The sequence below is a fragment of the Hylobates moloch genome, unplaced genomic scaffold (genome assembly GCF_009828535.3).
Source record: "Hylobates moloch isolate HMO894 unplaced genomic scaffold, HMol_V3 SCAFFOLD_9, whole genome shotgun sequence".
Classification (NCBI taxonomy): domain Eukaryota; kingdom Metazoa; phylum Chordata; class Mammalia; order Primates; family Hylobatidae; genus Hylobates; species Hylobates moloch.
Window position 1 is genome coordinate 19,738,789 of NW_026652284.1, and position 27,923 is coordinate 19,766,711.

At 52.2% G+C, this 27,923-nt stretch overlaps 1 protein-coding gene across 3 annotated transcripts in view; it reads right to left on the minus strand.

Moving 5' to 3' along the window:
- The window catches only part of ECE1 (endothelin converting enzyme 1), a 133,055-nt gene that overhangs the window by 21,246 nt on the left and 83,886 nt on the right, over nt 1-27,923 (minus strand). For all 3 annotated transcript variants that reach the window (XM_032759205.2, XM_032759206.2, XM_032759204.2), the window contains exons 5-11: nt 23,338-23,459; nt 21,756-21,902; nt 20,583-20,648; nt 18,993-19,184; nt 10,255-10,397; nt 8,040-8,154; nt 657-767 (exon numbers count right to left, since the gene is read on the minus strand). In XM_032759205.2, the coding sequence (XP_032615096.1) occupies nt 657-767; nt 8,040-8,154; nt 10,255-10,397; nt 18,993-19,184; nt 20,583-20,648; nt 21,756-21,902; nt 23,338-23,459 (896 nt within the window). The remainder of the gene's footprint in view (nt 1-656; nt 768-8,039; nt 8,155-10,254; nt 10,398-18,992; nt 19,185-20,582; nt 20,649-21,755; nt 21,903-23,337; nt 23,460-27,923) is intronic.

Here is a 27,923-nt window from a genome sequence, read left to right on the forward strand (position 1 = left end):
TGAATTGTGGTTGGCTCACCTCCGGCTGCAGATGACAGCTACATAATGAATACTATTTGTCATCAAGATTGTAACAATAAAATGACCGCTCCCATTGGTTGAACCCTCATTTTGTGCCGGTGCTCAGTGTGTGGCATCTCATTTAATCTCTCTCTGTGGGAGGAATGCCCCCGTCTCCACATTGCAGATGATGTAAGAACTGTCCCAGGCCACCCGGCCAGCGGTGAGGCCAGGATCTGAGCTTAGGCCGGGCTGTCTCCACGGTGCTCTGCCATGGCACTCCTCTGCCTGTCTAGAACAAACCTGTCACCCACAGAATAAGAAAAATATCATCCTCTGGGCCAGAGCTGCTGTGCCAACATTCTCTCTGGGTCCTTCGCAGCCCTTGGAGGTGGGGATGGCTGTCACAGCCTTGCAGGCTGCTGGGAGGCTCACGTGAGCTCGTGCAGATAAGGGCCTGGCACTGAAGAGCTGCCCTCGCAAGACTCCCGTCACCCAGGGCTCGAGGAAGTGGGGCCTCTGCATTGAGGCTGTGGCCCTAAGGTCCTCTGCCCGGGAGCAGGAAAGGCCCAGGGTGGGCTGGAGTGTGAACTGGCAGGTCTGCGCAGGCCACAACTAGTGTGACCTCAGCCTGTGTCCACGGTGGAGGCACTTACTATGCTCTTGCTGTCCTCGGCGAAGGTCGCTTTGACGAACATGGGGCCCAACGCAAAGCCCAGGTTGTTTTCTGTGTCACTCACGCAAAACTTCCAGCGAGGAAGACAGGTCTGGAAAACACAAGTTGCGGGGCTCACTGGGCCCCAGCCCTTTGTTTCCCAACCCCTTTCTTGCTGGGAGGTAGCACCATGTGGGGCCCACGCTTTGTTCTGGAAGTTCAGGGAGAGCTTTCCGACCCAGTAAAGTTATTTTAGTCACCAGACCAAGAGGCCACTGATACCCTCACTCCCACCCCCTGCCATTTCCTGAATGCCAGGCTCTGTGCTGGGGCTTCACAAATAGTGTCCTGTTGAGCCATTCAATGACCCTCGGGGCTTACAAGCCGTTGGACAGATGGGGAAACACACTCGGCACGGAGGAGTTGCTGGCCCAGGGTGCCCCACGAGTGACAAGTGTTGCTGGAATGAGAACTGAGACGTGCCTGACTCCACATCCCATGCTCCTACCTATGCCCAGCTCGTCCTGCCTCCTGGGGAGACTAGGAGTCCTGGAGGCAAAGAGCGGTGGGGAGTGACCGGTCTACGCTGAGTCACAGAAAAAACTTCCCCAGGGCCAGGGCTCCAATGCCATTGAAGATCTCCTCAAATGAGAACACTACAGCAACACCGCAGGACTGTTTTCTTTCTTTTTCTTTTTGGCAGGGTCTCGCTCTGTCACCTAGGCTGGAGTGCAGTGGTGCGATCACACAGCTCATTGCAGCCTCGACCTCCCAGGCTCAAGTGATCTTCCCACCTTAGCCACCCGAGTAGCTGGGACAACAGGTGCAGGCCACTATGCCTAATTTTTTCTATTTAAATTTTTTTTTTTTTGTAGAGACATCGTCCCACTATGTTGCCCAGGCTGGTCTAGAACTCTTGGGCTCAAGTGATCCACCTGCCTTGACTTCCCAGAGTGCTGAGATTACAGGCGTGAGCCACCACGCCCGGCTCACCGCAGGATTGCAATGCCTTGATTCTTTCTTGGTCTCACCTACAAGCCCCAACAGTCCATACGACACCTCTGTGCAAACCGGAAATAGGCGTCTGTGGGCTGCAACCTCCTGGGCATGGCCCAGGGACGCGTGCTGGGCTAATGTCAGCCCCAGTCATTCCCCGACCAGGCATCCCTCCGTGGGCAGGATATATGACCACATGTGCTGGCCCTGCTCACATAAATCCCTCGTGCGACAGAGGAAGCGATGTCCTCTTAACCCCAAAGAACAGGTGGTTAACAACCACCCACGCTCAGGGCAGCCTGATTCATAATGGCCCTAAACTGACAACAGCCCAAATGCCCATCAGCAGGCAGACGGATCAACAAAATGTGGTATTTTTATACAGCAACATACTACTTGGCAACAAAAAGGAATGAACTAGCTACTGATATACACGACAGCATGGATGAATTCCACAGACTCAAGCTGAGCAAAAGCAGCCAGGCACATCGTGTATAATTCCAACTGCACCCAGCTGCACCAGCCTTGGGGCTGGGGGCTGACAGGAAAGGGGCATGAGGGTACCTGCTGCTCAGAGGGCACTGGACAAATGGATGATGGGAATGTTCTTTATCTTTCTAAATTTTTTTATACTTTTTGTTTGTTTGTTTGTTTTTAGCACGCTATGCCCAAGGCAGAAGGGGATGTTCTCTACCTTGACTGTGGTGATGGTTACATGGGTGACTTCATTGGTCAAACTCATTGAGGCCAGGTGCAGTGGCTCATGCATGTAATCCCAGCACTTCAGGAGGCCGAGGCGAGTGGGTCACTTGAGGTCAGGAGTTCAAGACCAGCCTGGCCAACATGGTGAAACCCCGTTTCTACTAAAAATACAAAAATTAGCCAGGCGTGGTGGCACATGCCCTTAATCCCAGCTACTCGGAAGGCTGAGGCAGGAGAATCACTGGAACCCGGGAGGCGGAGGTTGCAGTGAGCCAAGATCAGGCCACTGCACTCCAGCCTGGGTGACAGAGCGAGACTGTCTCAGTTAAAAACAAAAACAAACAACAAAGAAACAAAAAAAGGCCGGGACGGTGGCTCACACCTGTAATCCCAGCATTTTGGGTGGCTGAGGTGGGTGGATCCCCTGAGGTCAGGAGTTCAAGACCACCCTGGCCAACATGGTGAAACTCCGTCTCTACTAAAAATACAAAAATTAGCCGGGTGTGGTGGTAGGCACCCGTAACCCCAGCTACTCGGGAGGCTGAGGCACAAGAATCGCTTGAACTCTGGGGGTGGAGGTTGCAGTGAGCTGAGATCACACCACAGTACTCCAGCCTGGGTGACAGAGTGAGACTCTGTCTCAAAACCAAACCAAACCAAAAACTCACTGAACTCTATACTTAATGTACACTGCATTTTTTATTGTATGTAAATTATGCCTTAGCTACAAAAATTTCTTCTAGGCAAGAAAGAAGGAAGGAAGGAAGGAAGGAAGGAAGGGCCACTCTTCTCGTCTCACCCATGTTCTTTTTAGTTTTCCCAACTACGTGTCCATTTGGATGCCTTGCCCTCAGCCTCTCCCTCCCTCCCCCACCTGCCCTCCCTCGGCTGAGAAGCCCAAAGCTGGACACATGGTCTGTGTCTGGCCGAGGCCAACCACACAGGAGGTCGGGACTAGGGGGACTCTAATTTGAAGCTCCGTGGAGGCTCCAGGCTGTGAGGGCTGAATCACAGACAGACTTTCTTATGCGTCGTCTTCTCCGGAGATTCTCTGGATAAACCCATTCCTTCACATGAGCTTTCATTCATTTACGCATCCAGCGTTCTGTGAGCAGTTGCCCTGCATCCTGACTATGCTAGGTCTTGGGAAGCTAGAGATGAATCAACAGTGAGCCTGCACTCCTGGGTCTCAACTGAAATGCCCAGAACATCCAGGGAGAGAAACAGACATGTAATTGCACCATCCACAGCAGTAATCACAGAGAAGTGAAGCAGTGGAGTGAGTGCTTACTGTGTGCTAGGCCCTACTGCATATACTGCTCACAGTAAGATTCTCCTGCCTCAGCCTCCCGAGTAGCTGGGATTACAGGTGCCCAACACTACGCCCGGTAATTTTTATATTTTTAGTAGACACAGGGTTTTGCCATGTTGGCCAGTCTGGTCTCAAACTCCTGACATCAGGTGATCTGCCCGCCTCAGCCTCCCAAAGTGCTAGGATTATAGGTGTGAGCCACCGCACCCAGCCTCTGTTTCTTTTTGCAGATAAAAAACTGTGGCACAGAGAGGTTAAATCACTTGGCCAAAGGGATCACCCAGGGAGTAAATGGTTGAGGTGGTTTTTTTTTCTTTTTTTTTTTTTTTGAGATGTAGTCTTGCTCTATCAGGTTGGAGTGCAGTGGTGCGATACCGGCTCACTGCGACCTCTGCTTTCTAGGTTCAAACAATTCTCCTGCCTCAGCCTCCCACGTAGCTGGGATTACAGGTGTGTGCCACTACACCTGGCTATTTTTTGTAGTTTTTTTTTTTCTCCAGGCTGGATCATGGCCATCTGGCTCACTGCAAATCCCCTCCGGTTCACACTCTCCCCCCCTCTCGATACTGGACTTTTTTGTATTTTTAGTAGAGACGGGGTTTCACCGTGGTCTTGATCTCCTGACCTCGTGATTCACCCGCCTCAGCCTCCCAAAGTGCTGGGATTACAAGCGTGAGCCACTGCGCCCGGCCGTATTTTTTGTAGTTTTAATAGAGGCGGGCTTTCGCCATGTTGGCCAGGGTGGTCTTGAATTCCTGGTCTCAGGTGATCCACCCGCCTTGGCCTCCCAAAAGTGCTGGGATTACAGGCATGAGCCACCGCACCCGGCCTGAGGTGGAATTTGAACTCAGAAAGTCCGGCTCCAATGTCTTCCTTCAAAGAGGCCACGCTCTCTGCCTATAGGTCACGAAGTCCTGGAAGCACTACAGGATGATGAGAAAAATCTCCAAAAGGAGCAAAGGTCAGATCGATCTGACGGGTCAGGAAGCCTGCATCTTGGAGGTGATCTATGAGTCAAGTCTGGGAAGATAAGGAGCAGCCAGGCAGCCTCCTCCACCCTGACCTGGCTGCATTTTTTTTTAACCTCTTCCTCACTGTAATACAAGAAGCACTCAGCAAGGGGTTCCTTTCTCCCTGCTGGAAGTCTCAAGTCATAAATGGGTGACAGCTGATGAGAAACAGCTGCGTGCAGCGCTTGAGCAGTCAGAACAGACTTCACAGGGATCCCCCGTGTAATCTTAGGCGGCCCTTGGATATGCAAGGCAGGGATCTGTTACCCCTTTTTACAGATGGGAGATTGAGCCCCTGCCCCAGTGAGGCAATCTACGTAAGGTGTGGTTAGAAGAAACAATTCAAACTTGGATCTTCTGACTCCAAATTCCGTGCTGTTTCCGCACAGCAGGCTCCCTCCCTGCCAGGATGAACAAATGCACATACCACACTGTTTCCCATGTTCTACGCTTTTTCCCGAATGGAGGCCATTCACAAAGGTCCCGTGAGGTGAGGTCAGGAATGATCTCCAATTGCAGATTAAAAAAACTGAGGCTCAGAGAGGTATAAGGACTACCCAAGGTCACACAGCTAGGAGGTGGCTTTGAGTTGGGCTGAACACAAGCAGGAGGGACCCGGCCTGGGCCCAGACTCCATCACAGTGGGGGAGTGGGGAGGGCTGGAGATTAAGAAACAGGCGAGCAGCAGCCTTCACCCATCAGCCCTGGGGTATCCAGAGACTCCTGCTCAGACCCTCCCACTTCAGGGTTCCCACCTGCCCTTGCCTCTCTTGAGGCCTCCCTGTACCCCACTTGCTCCAAGTGCCACATTCAAGCAGCACCCTGTGCTTTGAAGGTGGCCCAGGGAAGCTCACTCCATAACTGACTAATTAATTTTTTTAAAAAGCAATGGGGTCTCGCTCTGTTGCTCAGACTGGAGTGCAGTGGTGCAGTCAGTGATAGCTCGCTGCAGCCTTAAACTCCTGGGCTCAAGCAGTCCTCTTGCCTCAGCCTCCAGGGTAGCTGGGACTACAGGCATGCACCAGTGCGCCTGGCTCAGAACTTTTTTATCTTGCAAATCTGAAACTCTATACGCATTAAACAATAATTCCTCATCCCTCTTCCTCCATATCAGCCCTTGGCAACCACAGGGAAGCTTGACCTTAACTTTTGGTTCCTGCAGAGCAGAGGCTGAGTGGTACAGAGCTCAGGGCTGTGGAATCAGATATGCTGAGTTTCAGAGCCTCCTCTCCACTTATGAGACTTTAAACAAGTCCCTTTCCCTCACTGAGCCTCCATTTCCTCATCTGTAAAATGGAAGAGGACAACAGCTGTTGTAGGAATTTATAATGCCTATAAAAGGTAGATATCCAATAATGGTATCTTTGGTTATTATTATCATTATGATAAGTGAGTAGGTGAAAGTTGTAAACATCAGATCTGGGATTTTCATTCAAGCTTGCTGCTTTCTTTTTTCTTAAGATAAACAAATAAATATTTAAAAAAAAAAGAGACAGGATCTTGCTATGTTTTCCAGGCTGGGCTCACGTGATCCACCTGTCTCGGCCTCTCAAAGTGTTGGCATTATAGGCGTGAGCCACCATACCAGGCCCTTGCTGCTTTCTTGCTGGGTGACTAAGAAAGTCCTTTCACCTCCCTGACCTCAGTTTCCTCAGGGAGGAACCTGGGAAGGTGAGAGATGATGTGGGTGTATGTTCCACACACAGAACCATCTTTGGAACCATCATCCTGGGTCCTGATCAAATCTCTCTGTAGGAAGTCCCCTGGGGGGCCGAGTTCTGTAGGGAACAGAATCCTGGCTCTGGCCGCATCTCTAACCCAGGGCCACTCCAAGGTAGACGCAGGAGGAGCAGGACGGCGAGTTGGCCGGGCAGCGCAGCCAACCCACTCCTCCCTCTTTGTTCTCCCCAGGGCAGCATGGCTCTTGTGGCCAAGATCTGGTGGTGCCCTTGGAAGCGCCTCTGGTTAGAAATGGGGCTTGTTGGCCGGGCGCGGTGGCTCACGCTTGTAATCCCAGCACTTTGGGAGGCCGAGGCGGGCGGATCACGAGGTCAGGAGATCGAGACCACGGTGAAACCCCGTCTCTACTAAAAATACAAAAAAATTAGCCGGGCATGGTGGCGGGCGCCTGTAGTCCCAGCTACTCGGAGAGGCTGAGGCAGGAGAATGGCGTGAACCCGGGAGGCGGAGCTTGCAGTGAGCCGAGATTGCGCCACTGCACTCCAGCCTGGGCGACAGAGCGAGACTCAAAAAAAAAAAAAAAAAAAAAAAAAGAAATGGGGCTTGTTCCCAGCCACCCTCTCCCTCAGTTCCCTTCCTGCCAGAGGTAGGTTTACATGGGGATGGGAGAGAGGACGTGCAGGATGCATTCCAGGGCTCGAAGCAGGAGCCCACATCCTGCCATTCTCTGCCAACCCTCATCTGGATTGGAAGCTGGATTGGAAGCTGGACCCACTGCAGGAGTGGGGTCCAGCTGGAGTCAGCTCTCTCTGCTCTCTGGGGAGGATTGTTGGGGTGTTGCTAGCTGCTGTCTGGGTTGGGGAAGGTGTGCCAGGTGAGCTTGGCACACCAGCCTCTACTGCTCTGTAGCTGGGGCCTCTTCCAGCCGCTCTCTGAGGCCCGAGCGTGATGTATCCCATGAGCACATACGAGAACTGGTCAGTTCCTATCACCTCCCTCAGCCGGTGTGGGCTCTCGGGGTACAGACCCCAGCTCACCTGTCTCAGTATTCCCGTACTGGGCTCAGAGCCTGGCACGCGGTGGCAGGAGTTCAATGAGTAAACATTAGTCGGCTGCATGAGTGAGAGGGCGACAGCCACTTCCTTGGGGAGAAGGCGGAAGTGGCTGTGGAACTTTCCACTGGGGGTAGGTTCCCCTGTAGGAGGGCAGGGAAGGTCCCTGAAGCCTCTGGAAGAATGGACCCTCAGGGGTCCTGGCGGGGGCATTTAATGGCAGGTAGAGCCCACCTGGCCTGGGGTTTCCCAGGCTACAAACTGGGAGGAAAATAATAACACTGAACAGTCGCGTGGTGCTTCTAAGAACCAGGTGCTGTTCTGTGTTTTACATTAATACTATTGGGGGTCCCCTGTGCAAAGTGGGGATAATAATAGTACCCACCGCACAGGCATTGTGAGGATCACGAGTTGTCCAAGGAGAGCATCTATCATCACCACTGGCAATTACTTTTTGCTCTAAATTGGCTAAGTGGCTAGGACTCCTCTTTACCTCTACTTGGCATAATCACTCCTTTCGGAAGCTTCTGCCCACCCCCAGCTGGCTGAGGTCCCTTCCTGTGCTCCCACGGACACCTTGGCATAAAGTAGGCTCTCAGCCCACATTCAGGCATACACAGTAGCAGGCTCACCTTCTTGGTCCCGTACATGACTTCCATGAACTTCTCATCGGCGTCCTGAAAGCGCTGGTCGAGGAAGGAGCTTGTTTTCCGCACCAGGTTCCAGATCATGTAGTTGTTGAGCAGGCTGCGGGGAGAGGAGGCCAGAGGGGCTCAGGGACATCTAGGCAGGGAATATCGTGGCCCTTCCCCTGCTGGCCCCTAGGGGGCTCTCAAACTTGGCCTGTGACCCCAGGCCCCTTCCAGCCTGCCACGGCTTGGTGGGTTACTGCTCCCTAAGCACATGCAATGGAAGCTCTTCAAGGGAAAAGCCTGGGTCTTCTACCATAGGAAACACCTCAGTGTTTAGTGCAATCACTTGTATGCCACAGGCGTTCAATAAATGCTTGTTGCCTAGCTGCTCTGTGTCTGGAAGCTATGAAGCCCGGGCATGGAGACCCACCCCAGTGGTGTATGCTAGGATGGAGAGGTGACTACCACTTCTACAGCTTGGAGGTGCCCCAGCCAGAAGGCCAGAGAGGCTAAGAATAGGAGGGGCAGGAAAAGCTCAGCCCAGCCAGGCCAAGGTTTCCATGATGACAGCTCCTACTGCCCCACCTGCAGGGCACAGGGAACCTATCTGTAGCTGTTGCCACTGTTGCCAAGAAGTCACCTTGAGACTGTAGTGAACATCTAACCTCTAATCAGAATCAACCAAAATGCGTGACAAGGAGAAGGAGGAAGTAAAGAACTGTATTTGTACACGATGGAATACTATGCAACCATGAAAAATGATGTTTGCAGAGGTTTTGAGATGACAAGGGGGAAAATGTTCAGGATACAGGTCAAGGGAAAAGGAGACTAGACATTTAGTCATGATAATGGGAAAAAAAGACCACATATTAGAAAACCCATCTCTCTTTCCCTCCTCTCTCCTGCCCTCCGCCATGCTTTCTCTCTACATATGCACCCACACACACACACATAAGATCAACAGGAGTCATTTAAAATTTTTTCAGAGCCTAGTGAGGTGGCTCACACCTGTAATCTTAGCATTTTGAGAGGCCAAGGTGGGAGGATTGACTGAGCCCAGGAGTTTGAGACCAGCCTGGGCAACATAGTGAGACCCCATCTCATTAAAAAAATTTTTAACAAGTTTGGGGAGTTAGGAAAAAAATAAGTTAAAGAAAATAAATTTTTTTTCCTTCTTTTTGGTATTTTTCAAAAAATTTTTTAAAAATCATAAGTATTGCCGGGTATGGTGGCTTATGCCTGTAATCCCAGCACTTTGGGAGGCTGAGGCAGGCAGATCAATTGAGGTCAGGAGTTGGGGACTAGCCTGGCAAACATGGTGAAACCCCATCTCTACTAAAAATACAAACATTAGCCGGCGTGGTGGCAGGCGCCTGTAATCCCAGCTGTTTGGGAGGCTGAGGCAGGAGAATCATTTAAACCTGGGAGGCAGAGGTTGCAGTGAGTTGAGATCACACCACTGCACTCCAGCCTGGGTGACAGAGTGAGACTCCATCTCAAAAAAAAAAAAAAAAAAAAGAAAAAGAAAATTGTTAAGTATTAACTAAAAATAATAGCCAACATTTACTGAGTCCCAGTATATGCTAGGCACTGCATTAAATCACCTCATATGGATTGTTTCACTTGATTCTCACAACACCCGTAAATGGTAGGCGCTAGGTTTTTTTGTTTGAGACAGGGTTTTACTCTGTCTCCCACGCTGGAGTGCAATAGTGCAATCACAGCTCACTACAACCTCTGCCTCCTAAGCTCAAGCGATCCTTCCACTTCAGCCTCCCTCTCAAGGAGCTGAGATGACAGGCACGCGACACCATGTCTGGCTAATTTTTTATTTTTTGTAGAGACACTGTCTCGCTATGTTGCCCAGGCTGGTCTCAAATGCAGGGACTCAAGGGATCCTCCTGCCTCTGTCTCCCAAAGTCCCGCAATTACGGGCGTTCGTGCCTGGCCACAGGTGCTATTTGTATCACTATTTTACGGAGGAGGAGAATGAACTTAAGAAAGGTTAAGAAATTTGTCCAAGGCTACAAAGCTGACAGTTGGAAAGAGGCTGGGATTTAAACCTGCGCCCGTAACCAGGTCCTGCTGCCTCTCATAAAAGCCAGCCCAGGTCCCACTCTCCTGAGTCAGATAGTCATCCCCACCCCTGCCCAGCCTGCCCAAAAAGAGGGCTGTCTGTGAGAGGCATGCCCCAGGCCACTGGGGGTCTCCTTACCATTTGTCGGTGTTGTTGATGAGAGTGGAGACCTGCTCAAGGTATTCCTTGTCATAGACCACAATAGGCTCGGATTCATTGATCTCCACAGGGTAGAAGATGGTGTTGAGAAAAGCTAACCAGTTGATGGCAGGTGCCAAGGTCTGCAAAGGAAAAGGACAATGTGACCCTGTAGGGCTGCTTCTCCTCATAGCCCAGGTCTCCAGGACCGGCTTCTACAGGAAGCAAAGGAAAGAGCCTGGGCTTGGCGCCATCTGACAGCGCACCGGGCAGAGAGTCAAGCGGAGCCTGGCGGGCTTTTGTCAGAGATGCTGTAGGTAGAATGCTAAGGAGTCCAATACCAAAATTTAACTTGAAATGGAACGAGGATGGAATGAGAAGATGAAGGAGCTGCTGCTACCATTCAGCAAGCGTCTCCTGTGTGCCAGGAGCCGTGGCAAATGATTCATGCATATGATTCCAACCGGTCCTCGCGTGAGTCCAAGCAGTAGGTACTATTATCCCTGCTTCATGGATGAAGAGACTGAGCTTCAGACAGGCCTGAAACAGTTGAGCTTGTAGAATCTGCAGCCAAACTGCCTGGGCTCATCTTCTAGCTCTCTTCCTTGCTAGCTGTGTAACCCTGGGTAAGTTAATGCACCCTTCTGGGCCTCAGTATCTTGTCTGAAAAGTGGGGATCACCATAATAACAGAACCCACTTCACTGGGTTATTTGTGAGGACTGAACAAGCTTATGCTCTCTGTTGTATTCAACACGGGCTTCTGTAACATCAGTGAGCTTCTACATGATTGGTAAATTCAGGTTGACAGCAGCATAACGTGTGAGCTGCGTTGGTCTGAAGGTGATGTTTCTCAGGCATGGGATCGGGGAGGGTTGAACGTTAACCTTCAGCAAGAAAGGAAAAGCCCTCAGCTCAGCTGATGCACACAGCAGGCTGGTCAGCTCTACCTTTTTTTTTTTTTTTTTTTTTTTGAGACGGAGTCTCAGTCTTTCATCCAGGCTGGAGTGCGGTGGTGCCATCTTGGCTCACTGTAACCTCTGCCTCAAGGGTTCAAGTGATTTTCCTGTTTCAGCTTCCTGAGTAGCTGGGATTACAACAGGCACCCACCACCATGCCCGCTTAATTTTTGTATTTTTAGTAGAGATGGGGTTTGCCATCTTGGCCAGGCTGGTCTTGAACTCCTGACCTCAAGTGACCCGCCTGCCTCAGCCTCCCAGAGTGCTGGGATTATAGGCATGAGCCATCGTGCCCAGCCTGGTCCGCTCTATTTTAAGATGACTGAAAATGAGCCCTCACGCCTGGGGCTCCCTCTCCTCACAGAGGCTCCTTCCAGCCCTGTAACTCTCAGCCTCCAGCAGGTTGCACTTTCTCTGTGACCCTAAAGGTGCTTGCTCAGAGCTCTCTGTCTCTTTTTTTTTTTTGAGATGGAATCTTGTTCTGTTGCCCAGGCTGGAGTGCAGTGGTGTGATCTCAGCTCACTGCAACCTCCGCCTCCCAGGTTCAAGTGATTCTCCTGCCTCAGCCTCCTGAGTAGCTGAGATTACAGGTGTGTGCCACCACTCCTGGCTAATTTTTGTATTTTTAGTAGAGACGGGGTTTCACCATGTTGGCCAGGCTGGTCTCGAACTCCTGACCTCATGATCTGCCTGCCTCGGCCTCCTAAAGTGCTGGGATTACCAGCACTTTGAGCCACCCCACCTGGCCAGAGCTCCCTGTCTTATCTGCAGGGTCTTGGTGTCCACAGCAAGCACTTCCCAGCTGGTACTATCCCCATGGCAGCCTCCAGCCATGCTGAGGTATTCCTTAAGGTTCCAATTATTGTTTTGTTAGGATTCTGATTACAAAGTTGCACAAGTTAAAAAAAAAAAAATTGTGGTACACTTTGGAAGGCCAAGGCCAGTGGATCACCTGAGGTCAGGAGTTCGAGACCAGCCTGGACAACATGGTGAAACCCTGTCTCTACCAAAAATACAAAAATTAGCCGGGCATGGTGGCACATGCCTGTAGTCCTAGCTACTCGGGAGGCTGAGGCAGGAGAATTGCTTGAACTAGGGAGGCGGAAGTTGCAGTGAGCCGAGATCATGCCACTGCACTCCAGCCTGGGCAACAGAGTGAGACTCCGTCTCAAAAAAAAAAAAAAAAAAATTGTGGTAAAATACATATAACACAAAATTCACCATCTTCACCACGTGTAAGAGCACAGTTCAAGGCCAGGCGCAGTGGCTCATGCCTGTAATCCCAGCACTTTGGGAGACTGAGGTGGGCAGATCGCTTGAGCCCAGGAGTTCAAGACCAGCCTGGGCAACATGGTGACAACCCCATCTTTACAAAAAAAATTTAAAAATTAGCTAGGCATGGGGGCCTGCGCCTATAGTCCCAGGTGGGAGAATTGCTTGAGCCCGGGAGGTCAAGGCTGCAGTGAGCTGAAATCACACCACTACACTTCAGCCTAGTTGACAGAGTGAAACCCTGCCTCAGAAAAAAAGAGCACAGTTCAGGGGCATTCAGTCCATTCACACTGCAGTGCTACCATCACCACCACTATGCAGACACAGATTGCTTTTTTAAATTATTTATATTGTTTTGAGACACAGTCTCACTCTGTCGCCCACACTGGAGGGCAGTGGTGCGATCTCAGCTCACTGCAACCTCCACCTCCCGGGTTCAAGCGATTCTCCTGTGCCAGCCTCCCAGGAGGGTAGCTGGGACTACAGGCACATGCCACCACCCTTGGCTAATTCCTTTTTTTTTTTTTTTTTTTAGTAGAGATGGGGTTTTACCATATTGGTCAGGCTGGTCTGGAACTCCTGACCTCTGGTGATCCACCCGTCTTGGCCTCCCAAAGTGAGGGGATTACAGGCGTGAGCCACTGTGTCTGGCCCCACAGATTTCATCTTGCACATGTGAGACTCTACCCATTAGGCAATAACTTCCCACTGGTCCCAACCCCCACTCCTGGAAACTACCATTCTACTTTCTGTCTCTATGAACTTGACTACTCTAGGTACCTCATATAAGTAGAATCAGGCAGTATTTGTCCTTTTGTAATTGGCTTACTTCGCTCAGCACAATATCCTCAAGTGAAGTTGCATAACTTTTGTTCTGCTCTAGTTCTATTTTCCCCACAAGTGCTGCTATTTTTAGTGTGCAATTTTACAGAACACAAGGTTTTTTGGAACTACACATACTGCTACAGCAAAAATGCCTGTACATGTCAATCACTTAGATGGATATGTCTGGCATTTAGCAAGCAACTCATCAATATTGTCCATCACAATCTTTGCTCAAGGTCTCCCATGTATGTTCCTGGGCCTGTCCAATTCCAAATTCTCTTTTGTTTTCTTGAAAAAGGACAAAATGCAAGACAAAGGAGGTGAGAGAGGCTCCACATATGGCCTTCATATGGAAAAATCAATCAATAAAGTAAAATTGATCTGTAACGTAAGACCAGTCTATAGCCTGTTGGTAAATATGATGACACCCTCTGTGAGAGAGGTAGCCATAAACCCCCACCTAACAGATGCTGAGGCCGGGTGGGGTGGCTCACGCCTGTAATCCCAGCACTTTAGGAGGCCAAGGTGGGCACATCACCAGGTCAGGAGATCGAGACCATCCTGACTAACAGTGAAACCCCGTCTTTACTAAAAATACAAAAAATTAGCCGGGCATGGTGGTGGGCGCCTGTAGTCCCAGCTACTCGGGAGGCTGAGGCAGGAGAATGGCATGAACCCGGGAGGCAGAGCTTGCAGTGAGCGGAGATCGTACCACTGCACTCCAGCCTGGGCGACAGAGCGAGACTCAGTCTCAAAAAAAAAACAAAAAACAAAAAACAAAAAACAGATGCTGAATTTGCGGATGGGGTAAGGTGACTTTCCTGAGGTCACCTAGTTAACTAGCCACTATGGAGGTCTAAAACCTAGGTTCACTCATCTCTTTGGGTTTAAAAGGGCAACTCAGCTGCTGGGGAACAAGGACCTCAAAGGACAGGTGAATTTGTGAGGAGGGCAGGTCCTGAAGGCAGTGGCGTGCTGGTAAACAGTTAACAACTGCGCCGGGCACGGTGGCTCATGCCTGTAATCCCAGCACTTTGGGAGGCCAAGACAGGAGAATCATCTGAGTCCAGGAGCTCAAGACCAGCCTGGCCAACATGATGAAACCCTATCTCTACTAAAAATATAAAGAAATTAGCCAGGCGTGGTGGTGCACGCCTGTAATCCCAGCTACTTGGGAGGCTGAGGCATGAGAATCACTTGAGCCTGGGAGGCGGAGGCTGCAGTGAGCCAAGATCATGCCACTGCACTCCAGCCTGGGCGACAGGGTGAAGCTCTGTCTCAAAACAAAAACAAAAACAAAACAGTTAACAACTGGCTCTCAGTTTCTGGGTAACTCTTCCCACTGTGGCTGACGGTAAAATACCTGCGGAGCTGGGAAGAGATGTGCACGGCAGACTTGGGGGCCAGGGGGCTCCGGTGCATCCCTGCCTGCCTGGCAGCTGGTAAGCTGGGAAGAGCCCTGGGCTAAGAATGAGCAGACCTGGATCAGCGTCCCCAGGAGGAACCAGCTCTGGGACCTCCAGCCTTTTTCTGTTCTTTCTCTAAAATGGGGACAACAGCCTCCCCTCCCAGAGCTGATAGATCTGTGCCTCTTATACCTGCTTGCCCAATAACCCTGAGTTTCTTTTCTCCCTACCTTGTCCTCTCTGCCCTCCTCCTGGCAGGAGGCCCTCAGGCAGGTAACCTCTGAGGCTAATCTTTAACATTTCTGTGACTACAAAAACTGGAGCTGCGCTTGTGAGATCTTCAAATAGGGTTCCACCATTAGAGCCACCCGACTGCATGAGCTCCTGGCGAAGGCCTTGGGAAAATCACCAAGTTTACAAAATGTTTACACAGTGGACAAGAGCTTCACAAACTGCAGACAACTGGAACTCTCTGATCAAGGTACAGATATAAGATGGTGAGAAATCCCTGTGTACTCCTCAACACAACCCTGGCCCTTTAGGGAAAGCAGGTGTTCTGTGCAGGGAAGTTCCCATGACTGTGAGATAAGATGTGTTGAATACCAGGATTTTCACATTTTCCATCCTGGCTGCTTTAGTGAACTCCTATCTTAAACACATGTGCCTAGCTCCATCTCCATGGAGATGGCTGTTTTAACTAACTAGGACATTCCACTTGTGACTCACACCCTCTGGGGCACACCAATGAGCTCCATTTTCCACACCTGCAGCCAAGGAGTACTGTGGGTCACAAACCAACCAATTCAAATAGGTTTGAAACTGGCAGAGAAGAGAAGAATGCTTCTGAGCTTCATCTCGGCTGAAGAAATGGGGTAGAAAACGGGGCTCAGGCCCAAAGAGCCTTTGGCGTGAGGGTCCTAGAAAGGAAAGGGAAGGTCCTCAGGCCCCCAGAAGTAATGGAAGAGTGTCTGATTCACAGCTCTGAGTTCAGACTCTGCTGGGGACTAGCCTGGAACCATTCTGTACCCCAGCAGGGCTAGCCTAGAACCACACTGTGAAACCTGGCATGCTTTTCCCTAAGTTACCTGGAGTATGGGAAGAAAACCCCATTTCCAGACACCAGGGAACAAGACATTCTCTGTCCCAGAGTAGAATGAATCAAATTGATTCAGTGCTGGGTTCCTGGGTGACATCGCTAATAACAAAGGAATAGTAACAATAATGATGAATATAATATGTTATGCTTGTACTGGGTTGTACAAATGAGTTTACTGAATGAAATCTCATCCTTTGCCTCAATTTATTCTCCCACAACCCTGTGGCAGGCCAGGAAGAGATTCTTACTTAGAACACAGGCTTCAGAGGGCCAGGACTTCTTTATTTTTTTATTTTATTTTATTTTTTTGAGACGGAGTCTCGCTCTGTCACCCAAGCTGGAGTGCAGTGGTGTGATCTTGGCTCAATGCAACCTCCGCCTCCCAGGTTCAAGTGATTCTCCTGCCTCAGCCTCCCGAGTAGCCGGGACTACTGGTGCACACCACAACACCTGGCTAATTTTTTGTATTTTTAGTAGAGATGGGGTTTTACCATATTGGTCAGGCTGGTCTTGAACTCCTGACCTCCGGTGATCCACCTGCCTCTGCCTCCAAAGTGCTGGAATTACAGGCCTGAGCCACCATGCCCGGCCAGGACGTCTTTAAGTGTCAGATATAATTTTAAAAATATGCATATATGCCCATTTATTCTGGGAGATAGTCCATGGTTTTTTATCTGTTCTCAAAGGACTCTGTGACTTAAAGTTAAGAACCACAGGCTGGGTGCAGTGGCTCACGCCTGTAATCCCAGCACTTTGGGAGGCCGAGGTGGGCAGATCACGAAGACAGGAGATCGAGACCATCCTGGCTAACACGGTGAAACCCCGTCTCTACTAAAAATACAAAAAAATTAGCTGGGCGTGGTGGCGGGCACCTGTAGTCCCAGCTACTCGGGAGGCTGAGGAAGGAGAATGGCGTGAACCCGGGAGGCGGAGCTTGCAGTGAGCCGAGATGGCGCCATTGCACTCCAGCCTGGGTGAGAGTGCGAGACTCTGTCTCCAAAAAAAAAAAAAAAAAAAAAAAAAAGAACCACAGGCCAGGTGCGGTGGCTCATGCCTGTAATCCCAGCACTTTGGGAGGCCAAGGCGGGTGGATCATGAGGTCAGGAGTTCGAGACCAGCCTGACCAACATGGTGAAACCCCAACTCTACTAAAAATACAAAAATTAGCCGGGCATGGTGGTGCCTGCCTGTAATTCCAGCTACTCGGGAGGCTGAGGCAGGAGAATCGCTTGAACCTGGGAGGTGGAGGTTGCAGTAAGCCAAGATCATGCCACTGCACTCCATCCTGGGCGACAGAGCAAGACTTTGTCTCAAAAAAAACCAACCAAACAAACAAAAAAAAGAACCACAGTCCCTTGTGAGGGCAAGGGCTATGTCTCATTTGTGTTCTGGCACACAGCAGGGGTGCGTGAACGAGCCAACCCCATTTTACAAGGAAGGCAGCCAAATTCACATTAGAATTTAATCAGAAATATCTGTAAAAACTTAAGGAGAGAATCCATATATTTCCTAAAGATCTTAATTGAACTTTAGGTACTTAGAACACAGAGGCTGTTTGGCCAGTCGTGGTGGCTCATGCCTATAATCCCAGCACTTACAGCTCCAAGCTTACAGCCCTCTGAATCTAAGCCCAGGGCTTGTGTACTACAAGCTGCTGCGTCTGCTAAACTCCCCCCACCTTCGCAGCTGTGCAGCTGGGAGGGAGGAAAGGCCTTTCTTCCTTTGCTTGGAAGAAGAGAGCAGAAGCAATGGTGATAGGATGCCTGGGGGGAACCTGGTGGCCATGCTGGGCTGATGTGCTCAGGGCTCCTGTGCCTTCTCCGCTATTCGTGGCACACAGTTGGCATCATGGCCACGGCAGGGGGCTGAGGCACTGTGGGGGCCCCTCAGGCTGAGAACTGGGCTGGAACAAACCAAACTATAATGCACAAACAACATCACCCTCAGCCTCCTGGCCTCAGAGCAGGAAAATAGTGCCAGATGGTATCTAACAGCAGCTGTTGATCTCCATCCCGGCCTGAGCAGCACCACTCAGCCTCAGGCCAGTTTCTCTGGGAGCTGAAGGGCAGCCAGCACCAGCAGGAGGCCAGGCTCCCCTGACCCTGATCGTGGGCCCTAGGATGGCCTGCACCTCCGCCTGGGACACCCAGTCGGCCTGGAAATGCTCACCCATCGTTAGACTCACCTTCCCTGACTTCTCCCCACCCCTGGCTCCCACAGGGCCCACTGCTTTTGCCCAAAGCACTCAGCAATGAGACGGGGTTGTTTCCAGCTGGTGTCCCCCACTAGCCAGGAAGCACATGAAGTGCAAGGTCCCAAGACAGCCCCATATACACCTGTCAGCTGGAGGAGGGAAAACGGCAGGGACCTAGAGTTCTTCCCGAAAGTAGAAGGAACGGACAGGTCCAATTCGGCTGGTCACAAGGTAAGGAAGGAGGGAGATGACACTCTGCGGGAACCCCTCCTCAGCAGAGAAGCGAGGCCTGGCCACGCATTCCTGGGTGATGTCAAGAAACGGGAAGATCGGTGGTGGCCACTCTGCTGATCCCTCTGCAGTGCCAGCTGATGCTCTGGAAAGAAGGAACTGGCAGGCTATTCCCTCTGGACCCTCAAGAACCAAACAGCCGCCAGAGGGCAGCCTTGGGCAGAGGACGTTGGGCTTCTCCAATGGGTGACAGAAAGCATCGCAGATCTAACGCCCTGTTGTACAGTGAGCCAATCTGAGTCATATGGCTGGCTCCTCTGCCACTTAGGAGCCTCCGGACCTTGATCCGGCTCAGAAAAGGGAAAAGTAATGACAGAATCCACACCACACATTTATTAAGTGCTCACTGTAACCAAGTTCGATGTGCTTGGTGCTGGAGAGACTGGCAAGGCGCTGTCAGTGTAAGCTGGTGTGGTCATGACCCCGAGCCTCCAAGTAAACACTATTAATTACAGAGAAGCAGCCTGGTGTCAGCCAGGCACCTATTTTGGAGTCACTTACTAGCTGTGTGCCCTTCAGCAGGTAACTTGACCTTTCTGAGCATCAGTTTTTCCATCTGTGGACTGGGCATAACAACCATCTTTTGTCACGTAGTCTCAAGGACTAGATGAAATGAGAATAAAAGCCCCCAGCCCAGGGCCCTGTCTGAAGCCTGGTGGCCATCCCAGCCTCCCTAGCAGCCGGCGCTCAAGTTACCTGCAGCTCGGCCGCCGTCACTTTGTGGTAGATGAGCTCCTCGTCGCGGCGCTTCTCCTGTGGGATGGTGATGTTGGCCAGTGCCGTCTCAAAGTCCAAGATCTGCTGCATCTGGGGCCGGATGGCCTCCTCATCCCCACCGCCCAGCAGCTTCCCCAGCTGGACCATGTAGTTCAGATATCCGGTCAGCACCTGGAGGGCCCACACCCCAAACTGTCAGTGGCTGCCCCCCACTATCCACTGGACAAGGGTTGTGGGGGCTTGGCCAGCCGAGTCCAGCACAGGGAGCCAGGGGGCTGCACAGTGCCCGCAAGACACCTGTGGGGCCAGGTGTGGTGGCTCACGCCTGTAATCCCGGCAGTTTGGGAGGCTGAGGTGGGTGGATCACCTGAGGTCAGGAGTTTGAGACCAACCTGGCCAACATCTACCCATCTCTACTAAAAATACAAAAATTAACTGGGCATAGTGGCAGGCGCCTATAATCCCAGCTACTCAGGAGGCTGAGGCAGGAGAATCACTTGAACCCAGGAGGAGGAGGTTGCAGTGAGCCCAGATTGTGCCATGGCACTCTAGCCTGGGCGGCAGAGAGAGACTTTGTCTCAAAAAAAAAAAAAAAAAAAAAAAAAGAAATTAAGACACCCGTGGGAGACACAGCATTGAGAATGATCTTGGGGCCGTGTCTCTCTGCTGCTTCGCTACAGCCTCCAAGAGAAAGCCCAAAGTCTTGGCTGGTCTCACAGGTCCCCACCTGGGCTGGTCCCTGTCTTCCAGGGCTTGTCCTGGGGCTGTCTTTCCATTCTTAGAATGTACCTTTTCTGACCACCCTCTACCCGTGTTCCAAGATCTGAATTAGGTCTCCACAGCAGACTTTCTCAGCTCCCCTTTCCCTGAGTTAAATAATATCTGACCCCCCGACCAAACCACAGGCCCCGTGGGACGGAGGCTGTGGTGGTCTTGTCTGCCACCATCTCCTCAGCATCAGGCACTCTGTGGGCGCTTGGTCAAGTACATGCAGGCGGAAGAATGAAAGGACAGATGAGTGAGTTCCAGGTGAGGTCACCCCAACAGCATCACAAGAGGCAGGCCAGGGGGAGGGAGAGCCATGGGTTTCAGAGCACGTGGATCTGGATGTGAATCTCAGGCTCGTCATTTACTGGCTATGTGACCTTGAGCAGATCACTTAGCATCTCTGAGCCTGATTCCCTCTTTTGTAAAAGGCAAGACAAAACTAATTCCTGTTTGACAGATGAGGCAAATGAAGTTCAGTATCTGCAAGGTTAATGGGAGGGTCACAGGTGATGTATAAAGGGCCAGGCGCCGACAATGGTGGTAGCTGTTATTGCTGCCTCTGCCTCTCTCTAGAACCAGGACAAATGATACCTGTCTCTTGCCCCTTGTGTCCACGATGCCTGAGTGACACAGCCAGCCTAGGGGTGTCCCTCCCCTGCCAGGGTCTGCCTGTTTCACCCATCAGGTCACTGACACCCCTGGGCTCCCCTAGCTTCAAAGACCTGCACAGGTGTGGGTGTGGACACTGAGCAGGAAGAACCATCCTGGGAGACAGGCTGGGGAGGGGAGAGGTACGCTTACCTTCTCGTTTTCAGTTTTGTTCAGGTAATAGTCTCTCGAGGGCAAGCCCAGGCCAGACTGGTCCACCTGGCAAGAGAAGCAGGCATGAGAGGGAATTCGTGTTGCAATGCGTGTGTCCACTGCACGGTCTCCTGCCCTGGGAATGGCTGGCACGTGGCAGCAGAGACCCAGCTCAGGCCCTTGCAGAAGCAGGACTGCTGGCTACAGTCACCGAGAAGCCCACTCAGGGATGGGATGACACATTCCTGCCTGTCCACACGGCCCCCCGCAGGGCTCCTGGGCTCCTTGGAAGGGCTGGACAGAGCCACCCTCCTTTTTAAACATCTCCTTGCCTCAGCAAAGCGCCTCTATTTCCCCAACACTTTCCAGGTGGTTAAGAGTCAAAGAGTCACTCAAAAGCTGTGTGATCTTGGCCAAGTTACTGAACCTTTCTGATTCTCAGGTTTCTTATCAGGAAAATAGGGAAAATAAAACCTAACCTTCAGAGCTGGAATGGGGATTCAAGAAGACAGTGCTGGTCAAATGCCTACCAAGCAGGAGGGGAGGGTCAAATTCTGCTTGCTACTATTGGCGCCCATGGCCACATCTTGGCATACCTAGGATAGGTGTTATTGCAATCCATTTGATTTATAAGGTAACTGTAGCTCTGAGAGGTTGAGGCACTCGCCCAAGGTCACACAGTTAGTGAATGGTAGAGATGGGCTGGGAACTCAGTCTTTAGGACCCCCAGCCTGGGTTTCTCACTTCTGCGTTGGAGGTTGGGGCAGACCAGTGCTGGAGCTCCCCTGGGCAGGCTGAGCCTCTGTCTAGGGCGTGCTCTGACAGGGAGAGATGGATTCAAAACCATTCCAGGAAGAGTTACAAAGAGCAGACGCTAAGGAGGGGGAAACCAGGATGTGGGTTCAGCTGTGTCCAGGAGTTGACGTCACTCTTGGGGCCCACGGAAACCCATCAGCACCCAAAGGTTCACTGGTATGCAGTGCTCATCTACGCAAGGCCAGCAGCCTGCAAAGATCTCACCAACGGGGCCTCTGGAAATAACCCAGGATCAGAAACTAGAAGACTGCCGTCCCACCCGGGGCAAGCCTCTCTCCCACCCCAGGGCCTGCTAAACTCGAAACAGGAAGAGGTCGTGCCCGCCCCCTCGACCGCCGCAGGTTCAAGCTAGCTCACCTGGATCACGTTGCTGTTGGAGTTCTTGGAATCGGCACTGACGTAGACAGAGAAGAAGGGTGAGGTGCGGTAGTGGGCGGTGACCACCTGCAGAGTGTCCTGGAAGTTGTCCTTGGCCCAGGGACCTGTGATGTTCCAGCCCCCGAGCTGTGGGGAGGGAGAGCAGGCAGGGAGGTGATGAGGTGGCAGGGAGACCCAGATGTGAATTCTGGTTCTGCACCTGACTTGCTCTGTGACCCTGGAGCAGTCACCTGACCTCTCTGAGTCTCAAGAGCAAAGGAAAGGATTGGTCTTCATCGGGGTTTTCTGACCCATGAGCTGGAGACCCACGGATTCAGCAAAGGCTTATCCTAGACAAGCCAGGCATGAATCCAGCCGCTCCCTAGGTGGCTGGGATGACAATGGGAAAGAGACTTTTCCTGGTTCACAGTTTATATTTTGGATAATGAATTGTGTGAATGTGATTATATCAAAACATAAATTCAATTGTGCCTCTGGGATAAGAAAGGCTCCACATGTTTAACAAGTTTGGTAAATTACAGTCTACTTTGGTCTCAAAGTTGGGCTTAAAAAAAAAATTTTTTTTTGAGATGGAGTCTTGCTCTATTTCCCAGGCTGAAGTGCAGTGGGGCCATCACAACTCACTGCAGCCTCCACCTCCTGGGCTCAGGCGATCCTCTCACCTCATCCTCCTAAGTAGCTATGACTACAGGTGTGTATCACCACACCTGGCTAATTTTTAAATTTTTGGGGGGAGATGGGGTCTTGCTATGTTGCCCAGGCTGGTCTTAAACTCCTGGCTTCAAGCGATCCTCCCGCCTCAGCCTCCTGAGAAAGTTGGGATTTAAAAAAATCTCCCTGGTCTTCCCTGGTTTGGCACATGGGACCTGTCCAGAGAGGAGGGGACTAGCACAGTCCCCAGCGCGTGCAGCCACCAACCCTATGCACCAACCCTATGCAATGCTTTCCCAGAGCCAAGCTAAGAGGCAGGGCTGTCCAGGGAACATGAGGCAGGCAGAAAACATCCACAGACACATCTGTCTGTACTAGGAAGCCTCGGAGTCTGGGAAGTGCCCAAGAAAGCAGGAAACATGTCTTCCCCTGCTCAGGAGTAAGCAGCTATAGGAGTGGCCTGGGTCCCCGCTCACAGGGAGGGCTCTGGGCCAAGACTCTCTGTGGGTCTTTCTGGAACAGGCACACACCCCTCCACACACACAAACATAACCCCTGAGGAAAAAGCAGCAGCAACGTGGAGGAATATTTTCCCTCTAAACATGGCCCCCGTCCCACACACAGATGCACAGAGAGACACACAGACAGATGACAGACATCTACGACAGATGCTGACACACACCCTCACACAAACACATGCGCAGACATCCCACCCACGCAGCTACGCAATGTGCTCACACTCACATGCGCTCTCGCACACTTGCTCTCTCTCTCTCTTTCTGGCTTTCTCTCGGTGCTACCGGCTGGAGGTATGAGGTGGGCCAGTGGTACCAGAGGGCTGGAGTGGAAGCCAGGGGGCGGGCAGGTGGCATGGGCCAGGGCTCGGGGAGGGAAAGCCCGAGGCACTCACCCTCTCAATCAACTCCATTAGAGGTTTGGCCCTGAGCTCCTCGATCCTGGTCTCGTTCATGCACGCGCGGTAGTATACTTGTGCCTTTCTCTCTGCCTCGCTCACGCTGGCCGTGGAGTTTTCTGGAACAACAGACAGTGGAGTTTGCAGTGTGGCCCCACTTGCCCACTGGATGGCTTTGGGGCAGTCCCTCTTTTCGGAGCCTTGGTGTTCTCAGCTGCAAAGGAGCTCTGACATCTGCCTGTTGGAGTGGCGGTGAGGAATGCCGTCACCACGGGTACGTGAGGGCCCCTGGGCAGAGCCTGGCAAGCTGAAGACGCTCCCGAAATTTTGCTGACTGCAAAAAAGAATCTACCACGTTTCTCTCCCTCTGCCGGTTGGGTTCACAGACGTGTCCCCGGGTTGACCGCACGCGCCCACCAGCAGGACAGTGTGCTCCCCCTGCGGATAACGTGTGGTACGAACACCCCTGCCTGGTGCATGGGACAGAGGCCCGTCTTGGTTTTCAGATACCAGATGATCTTTCTTGTGATAAAGACTGAAGTTGGATGGAAACTCAAAAGGCTCATTCATTATGAATTTACTTTTTGCTTCCTCCTTGGAGGGGCTGGGCACGTTCACCAGGCTTACAGCCAACTCCTGGGGCCGTTTTCCACCGCCCTTGCCAACTCCAGCAAGTAGCATCTCCCTCTTGCAGTGGCTTCTCAGACCTCACCCCACACACCCGGAGATTCCGTTCCCTTCTCCCTCACACCTCAGTGCCCTGGTCCAGATGCCACCTGCTGAAGGCAATGCTCCGGTGGGTGCACCTGATGAAGATGACCGCTTCCTGCTGCTCAGGTCCACAAGGGACCCACTATTTACTGGGGATCTGTGCCTGAGCCTTCTTCTCAGAGCCCTGCTCCAGGTCATGCCCGATTCTCCAACCCCCTCAATTCCATCTGTCCCTCTTGCCTCCTCTGGGAAACTCCTCACTGCTCCAGCCACATTCCCTCATTTCATGTTCATTTCTCTCTGGCCCTGAAGCCCCTTCCTTTGCCTCCTTCAAAGATCCCTCAAACCCAAGCTCCTTCGCAAAGACTTTCCTGGCGGAACTGTATCCCTCTACCTGCTGACCAGATACTAGATGCTTACTCTATGCTAGACCCTGTGCAAGCTGTGGGACACAAAAGAAAACATCCCTGTCCCCAAGGAGCTTCTGCATGGGACCCTGTTAAAATCCTACTCAACCTCAAGACCTCTATGGGGACATCTTTTTGATGAAGCCTCTCCTAAGATGTTCATTCCCAAAGGCCCTCACCGCTCTGCATACCTGTGTCCACCATTAGACCGTGAGCTCCTTGCGACAGAAAGCGGGTCTTATTTATGCCTATAAAATTCAGAGCCCAGCCCTGTGCCTGGCACCCAGCAGAAACTCAAAGAAATGACCGCAAGACACGACAGTGCTGTGAACAACGCACGTGGCTATGGAACACAGAGAAAAGTCACCCCCTTCAGAGGGGTGGGGAGAAGGGGGTCTCCAGAGGGTGTTCCATTTGAGCTGGTTCTGAAAGTTGAAGTCGTTCACCAGGTGGAAGGGAGGGGAGAGGCCACTGGGTTGCGTGGAGCAGGACAGGACGGTGTGGGGACAAGCAGGGATACCTGAAAGGGCAGGCGGGCTGCTTGGAGAAAAGAAAGCTGTCTGGTGCAGTCACTTGGAGCAAAGGACATGAGTCACTTCCTGATCAGTCTTTCATCAGCTTTCGCAGCCTCACCCCGAGAACTCCCTGCCCCCCAATCCTCACCATAAATAGCACCATGGCTTTCACTGATCAGAGCATCGAGCCCCGGTCTTGCTGATGTCAGGGTGATGGCCCTGAAAGGGGGACGGGACCAGCTGGGGCTAGTCTGAAGGAAGACACAAGAGAGCCCCTTGAGAGACAGGGTCAGGGGCCTGAATGAGGGGCTATGGAGGGTTCATACAGCCCTGGAGAGCATGGGCTACTGTGTTGGCAAGTGCTGGAAACACCTGCGTGTCCCCCAGGCACCACGGCAGCTCTGAGAAGAGGACTCTGTGAGGGGAGGGCGGAAATGGGGAAGCTGGGATACAGAGGACCAGAGATAGCAAAAGGGGAGTGTCTCGCCCCTCCCAGGGGCCTCGTTCCTATGGCAACGCTCCCAATGAACCTCTTGGAAGAAAAAGCAGGAGAATCGTCATTGCTCCCCAGGCCTCAAATGCAGCGTCTCACCCTCCACATCTGGCTCCAGCCAAAGCCCTGAAATGCCAGGGCCAGCAATGGGGAAGGCATTCTGTGTGCTCTGGCCCATGAGTGAGCCTGGCATCTCCCTCCCATAAGGCCACCAAGATAAGAGGCCTAAAGAAAGGCTCCCAGGAGCAGCCTGGCTGTGCTAATCACAGCGAGTTCCGAGGCCATCTTCCCTAACACCTGTCCGCAAGCCCTGAATTATCATCGGGAGGGAGAAGGAGTGCCTCCTTCAGACACAGCCTCCCTTGCTCCTTCGCTGAGAGGCTGCCCCAGGCCAGGTTCAAACTCCATTCCTTTGGCCCCCACCACCTGGGTGCCACACTCACTTGCTTTCCCACATTGTTTACAAAGTTCCTTTTGCCTGGCAGCCGCCAGGCTGGGTGTGGGGGACAGTGGGCAACATAACTGGAGGCCTGTCCATGTGAGGCATGTAGCGTGGTGAGTGAGGCAAACGGCAGCCAAGGACTTGCAGGAGCATCTGATTACGCACGGGGTGAACGCCGTGAGAACATCCCAGACGCCGTGAGGGGGAGGGCGGGAGACCAGGGAAGCCAAGCAAGGCCCCGGGGAAGCTTCGTTTGAGCTTCGGGCTGAAGGATGAACTCAATGTGGAGTAGAAGCAGGGGCTGTGCACGGGCTGCCCCTCCGCCATTCCATGTCTTAGTGGTCCCTGCAGCCCCAGAACCAGCCCTGGACAGGGACCTAGCAGGCCCCTAGCAACAGGTGGTGGCTGCAAGAACAGAACCCAGTGTCCCTTTCTGGAGAGGAAGGACACCATACCTGGAAGATGAGAGGGTGATGAGGCCAGGTGCCCACCTAAGGTTTCCGTTTTTTATTTTGCTTTTTTCTTTTCCTTTTTTTTTTTTTTTTTTTTGAGACAGAGTCTCGCTCTATCACTAGGCTGGAGTGCAGTGGCACAATCTCGGCTCACTGCAACCTCCACCTCCTGGGTTCAAGTGATTCTCCTGCTTCAGCCTCCCGAGTAGCTGGGACTACAGGTGTGTGCCACCACACCCAGCTAATTTTTGTATTTTTAGTAGAGATGGGATTTCACCATGTTGGCCAGGATGGTCTCAATCTCTTGACCTGTGATCCGCCCACCTCGGCCTCCCTAAATGCTGGGATTACAGGTGTCAGCCACCACGCCCGGCCAAGATTTCCTTTCTTTAAAAGGAAATCAGGCAGGCGGGGCAGGAGTGGACAGGATGAGGGGGCCCCGCCAGGAGTTGGCGTTCATGACCCCTCCATGTGTGTCATCAGTATCCCCACTGCCGATGCTGGCTGGGGCAGGAGCTCTGGTAGAAGGTATGGTTCCTCTTCCTCCCCATTCCAGGAGCCCACGGGGACAACCCACAGCACACTCTCCCACCTCTTCTTTCTCCTCCTCACTCAGGGGGCACCTACTATCCTGCAGGCTCCAGGGAACAAGAGCCCAAGTGAGGCTGCCAGGCGGGAGGCTGCTGCAGGGGACCAGGTGAGTGAAGGTGGGCGCTTGGCCAGGATGGCGGCAGAGAAGGGGGCGAGAAGTATTTGGAACATGAGAGAAAGGAGAGCCAAGAATGCAGCCAAGTTTCTTTGGCCTGAGCAAGAAGCTGCTGACACTGGGGAACCGCAGCCTGACGATGAGGGGCAGGCTTAGGAAGGAGCTTCAGTGCACACAGCTACTGCCTAAAGCTCAGCTCCAGACACTCAAAGTTTGAGGCCTCTATGAGACACCCAAGGGGAGCCCTGGTCTGGGGAGTCTGTAGGGTGTCTTGTCTTGAACTCCTTTTAGGCTGGAGTGCAGTGGCACGATCTCGGCTCACTGCAACCTCCATCTCCTGGGTTCAAGTGATTCTACCGCCTCAGCCTCCCGAGTAGCTGGGATTACAGGCATCCTCCATCACGCCTGGCTAATTTTTGTATTTTTAGTAGAGACAGGGTTTCACTGTGTTGGCCAGGCTGTTGTCAAACTCCTGACCTCAGGTGATCTGCCTGTCTCGGCCTCCCAAAGTGCTGCGATTACAGGCATCAGCCGCCGCACCCAGCCCCAATTCCTTAAATTGGCCAGAAGACTCTATATCATGCATCCCCAACAGGGGCGATACTGCCCCCAGGAATTTATTCTTGCAGGACAAAGCATCTTACTCTTTTTACTCTGTGTACACAGACTAAGAATAGCAACAGACATCCAGAGTACCTGTGGCATTAACATTTCATGGAGGGGTAATGATAACTGCAGGTTGAGAAACGCTACCCTGGGTGACGGGGTCTGCGCTCCCACCTGTCTCCAGCTCCTGCCCCACACTCTCTCCCCATGGCTGGCTGGTCTCTTCTCTCCTTAACTCAAGCGTCTGCTCA